Source organism: Sinocyclocheilus rhinocerous, unplaced genomic scaffold (assembly GCF_001515625.1).
Source record: "Sinocyclocheilus rhinocerous isolate Xijiao unplaced genomic scaffold, SAMN03320098_v1.1 scaffold3476, whole genome shotgun sequence".
In the NCBI taxonomy this organism is placed as follows: Eukaryota; Metazoa; Chordata; class Actinopteri; order Cypriniformes; family Cyprinidae; genus Sinocyclocheilus; species Sinocyclocheilus rhinocerous.
In genome coordinates this window covers 145,152-149,786 of record NW_015666505.1, presented here as the reverse complement: position 1 = coordinate 149,786, position 4,635 = coordinate 145,152, and the positions used below count along the sequence as shown (strand labels likewise).

General features: G+C 37.8%; 1 protein-coding gene across 2 annotated transcripts in view; it reads left to right on the top strand.

Moving 5' to 3' along the window:
• The first annotated feature begins 1,432 nt into the window (after nt 1-1,432).
• Nucleotides 1,433-4,635, top strand: part of btd (biotinidase) — a 4,781-nt gene continuing 1,578 nt past the window's right edge. For both annotated transcript variants that reach the window (XM_016543794.1, XM_016543793.1), the window contains exons 1-3: nt 1,433-1,511; nt 3,209-3,457; nt 4,240-4,389. In XM_016543794.1, coding sequence (XP_016399280.1) covers nt 3,245-3,457; nt 4,240-4,389 — 363 coding nt within the window. In that variant the 5' untranslated portion in view covers nt 1,433-1,511; nt 3,209-3,244. The remainder of the gene's footprint in view (nt 1,512-3,208; nt 3,458-4,239; nt 4,390-4,635) is intronic.

The following is a 4,635-nucleotide window of genomic DNA, read 5'->3' as shown; positions in this document are numbered from 1 at the left end:
GCTGAAGGCCACTGTCAGAGAAACCTGGGCTTCCATACCACCTTAGTAGTGCCACAAACTGATCACCTCCATGCCATGCCGAGTTGAGGCAGTAATTAAAGCAAAAGGAGCCCCTACCATGTATTGAGTACATGTACAGTAAATGGACATACTTTCCAGAAGGCCAACAATTCACTAAAAATGTTTTTTTATTGGTCTTATGAAGTATTCTAATTTGTTGAGATAGTTAATTGGTGGGTTTTTGTTAAATGTGAGCCAAAATCATCACAATTAAAAGAACCAAAGACTTAAACTACTTCAGTCTGTGTGCATTGAATTTATTTAAATACACGAGTTTCACAATTTGAGTTGAATTACTGAAATAAATGAACTTTTCCACGACATTCTAATTTATTGAGATGCACCTGTATATGCAGATTTTGTACATTCCAAAGCTCCGATTCTTTTCCTAGATTTTTACAAAGCTATTGACACCCTTGAGCATGGATTTCTTTCGCAAACTCTCAAGTTATTTGGTTTTGGTGACTTTATTGTTAATGTTATTGAAAGATATTAGCAGCTCCATCTTAATTAGTTTTAATACTTTGAAGAGATTTTTTATTAAACGTGGTGTCAGACAGAGTTGTCCAATTTTTTGTTTATTGACTCTCTTAATTGTACTGATAACAAAAATTATAATTATACAATTATATTTGCTGAAAAGTTAAAGCTAACTGAAAAGTAATACCTTGTAATGTATCTTCTATAACCACTGTTTACATGTTTTATTGTATCGTATCTATTTGTATGTCTTGATTTATCTGTAAATTTGTTTGTTTAGCATTCAATAAAAAAAAATGCGTTTTGTTTATGCATGCAAATATATTGAGAGGAAAGTGCTAATGTAAAATATCTATTAAAAAAGGCAGTATGTATTGTCTATGCGTCGTGTAGATGGAGCTCACATCAACCAATAGAATCGCGGTTTACGAGTGACGTAATGTAACCTGGAAGTGCATTAACAATGCGCTTTTGTTTATTATAAATATTTTATACTAATGCATGCAAATACAGGGCGCTCCAGTCTCACGTATTCACCGAGAGACACGCGCATTTCAACCAGCTCACACGCCACACCTTGCATTTCTCACGCTGAGAAGTTATTGATAACTTGTCCCGCTTTATACAATTAATGGACGAGGCGCAGGCATACAGAGGGAAGTTCTCTGCCGAGTTCACAGCTGTCTCGGGTTATACAGAGTTAAATGCCACCTGCCAGCCAATCAGAAATTAGAATGTTGTTGTTTCCGGGTAAATTACGTGGGCTGCGTTCAGCAACAAGAGAAAACGTATCTCAAACCCCGTTGCACACCGTTTCCAGGAAACATGTCGTTCAACCCGGAAACCGTAGCAAAACGGTGCACACCGGTTTGAGCTTGAACTTGCCCGTGATCCCACTGTAAGCACGTTTGATGCGCGCGCACACGGAGTGTAAGTTAGAAGGGCAAGTCAAGATCCGACGAATGCTATAGGTAACCCCTTCATTTAAAAAAAAAAAAAAGCATTTTGATTTTACGATTCCTGGACGAAATCACTTGCTTGTGATCAAAGATAATGAGAGCTGATGTAAGGGAATATAGCCAAATTTGTGCAAAATTATTATTGACACAGTCAAAATACTCTCCAACTGCTGCTGCTGTTGATAAATGCTTAATTGATCCCAGAGGGAAATTTAGGCATCCAGTAGCTATACAATACAATACTAAAAGACTAAGGCACACATAAAAAGATCCTATACATAGACAGTTGAAATGATAGAAAAATAAGTAAACAAAAAAAATTGAAATTATATAAATATATATGCAAATATCAAAAAGAAAGATATAAACATACAAAAATACAATGTTATAGATAAGGTGCATTACGTTTCAAATAAACTGCAAATTAACTGAGCATGGGAAGCTGTGCCAGTAGACTAATATAGCCAGTAATCAGCGTTCCTGAAACTCCTATATAGGCCAGTCATGCCCAAAAGTCTGTTCCACCTCTCCTTCTATTGGAGGCGTTGTACAAGCGTATGGCCTGGGGGACAAATGATCTCCTCAGCCTGTTTGTGAAACAGGTAAGTGACCGCAATCTTCCTCTGCCTGAAGAAGGTGTTGTGCAGAAGGTGATGGCGATTATCCATAATGACCAGCAGTTTGTTCAAGGTCCTCTTCTCTGCCACCGATACCAGGGGGTCTAGCTCTGTGCCCACCACAGAGCCAGCCTTCCTCACCAGCCTGTCTAGACGCATTGTGTCCCTCTTGGAGCCAACGGAGAGGGACCACGGAGTAGAAGTTACTGGCAGATGTTGAAGGACCTCAGCCTCCTCAGAAAATAGAGCCTGCTTTGTCCTTTTCTATAGATGGCGTCAATGTTTTCTGTCCAGCAGCAGCCCCAGGTACTTGTAAGACCTGACCACATCCACACTGTTCCCCTCTATGTAGACGGATTGCGGGTGAGGCCTGGGCCTCCGGAAGTCTACCGCCATCTCTTTAGTCTTAAGACACACTGCAAGATTTTCATCTGTCCCAGACGAAAGATTGGCATCGTGAAACAATCATGGCGATTTCTGTGATTGTGGCTCCTATGTCGTACAGTGAGAGAGGTTCAAAGTGCTGCTACGACCCACGTTTACTGAACAGCCAATAAACATGTGACATGAAATCAGGGCCCGCTGCCTTGCTGGGGCGGATTCTCTTTAGTTCTCTGCTAAAGGCCCCGATATACTTCAAGCGAAATCGAAGAATGAACTGATGTGACGTCATTTCGAACTAAATCCGACCAAGTTAGTTTTGGGAGTTCAAAATGGCTTGCCAAAGCGAACTTTCTGGAAAAGTTAGTTCCGGCTGCAAAATACCTTCGTACTACCATTGGTCTCTCAAAACTTGAGAGAATTGGGCGGGGCCGAGGGGCCGCTGCTGCATATATTTAAGTGGCTCCTCCCCTAACAGATGCAATCTCTCTCTAAACTTTTGCTAAAACTTGACATAAAAAACTAATGCACTTTATCTTAAGAGCTAAGCAGAACCAGGGAGCAACAAGTTTTTAACTTTAGAAAATTATAGATGTTTGCAAACTCACCTCATGTTTATTTAACCAGGACAACAACAACTTCTTGAAACCATGACAGATTTTGTAATGATTGCAGTCATTGACATGAACTTTTGGACTCACTTTTATGCAGACTGACCCACATGAATCAGTGTTCCTCCTCCTCCTCATGGCGCTCGTGTTGGCTAGGTTCGTGCTCTGTTTGAGCGGCCTGCAGCTCATCCTCGCCGCTGATCATCCGTCCTATGTGGCGGCGGTGTACGAGCACCGTGTGCTGCTGAACTCGAACCCAGGAGTCCCACTGGACCGGAGATCCGCTCTCGAGCACATGAAGCAGAACCTGCGTGTGTTTGAAGAGCAGACAGCACTTGCAGCACAGCAGGTACACAGACAAACTAACAAATAAAATCAATGCAAGAATGTGCATTACTACCGGAGCATATTACTGTGTTCAGAATATTAATGATTTATTATGCCATCTTAACACACACACACACACACAAAACCCCGAACACTTAATAGCATTGTGACTTTACCCATTTAAAATATGTGAATTATGCATAATTACATTAAAAATGCACCAATTTGCAAATTATACTTAAGAGTGATATAGATCTCATATTATAATACTGGCCTTGTTCAAAACAGTGTTTACATAAACATATATTTATTTATATTTTTATATATTTAAAAAAAATAAAACACTGTGCATTAACATGCTTCTTGTCCCTTTATAATTTAAAACAATAAATAATAAATGTTTTATAGTATAATGATACAAATATTTTTAATATATTAATAATTAAAAAAGCGACATCTGTTACCACCAATATCTTTTCAGAATCAAAGTCTAAAATTAGAGAGCTACAGTGAATTAAGTTTCCATGACATTATTGAGATTATATTCATATTAAATCATAAAAATGACATGTTTTTAAAATTCTTTTAGCTGTTATTCAGCATGTTTTCTGAAGGTTTGGTACCTAATAGCAAAATGTTGAGTAAAGTCAAAACCCTTCTGCCATCATTTATTTCCTGTAAAATAGAAGTGAATTTCTGTTTAAGATTACACAATGTACTGTAGGACCTAAGAGAATAAATTAAGATCCTGATACGCCGAACTTGTCTGTATAAACTTTAAAGTGTATTTTATTTCTTGCACAGGGTGCTCAGATCATAGTGTTTCCAGAAGATGCCATCCATGGGTTCAACTTCACCAGAGCTTCAATCACTGGTTATCTGGAGACAGTTCCTGACCCTCAGAAGGTCACATGGAGTCCATGTGCTGATCCACTCAGATTTCCAGACTCTGAGGTACAAAACTCATATTTAAAGCCCATTTTTAGTACTCATTTGACATGAGTATCAATTTTAGAAACCGTTCACTATCAGTTTGTTCTGCTCTTTTTAATTTTGTCATTTAAAAGGTTTATATTATACATTTTTAATCATGTTATATTTAATTTAATTTACAGCATTTAATTTAAAAAATATATTTTTTAATAAATTAAAAAGTATAAACTATAATATAAATAAATTATTATTTGTTTATTATTATTA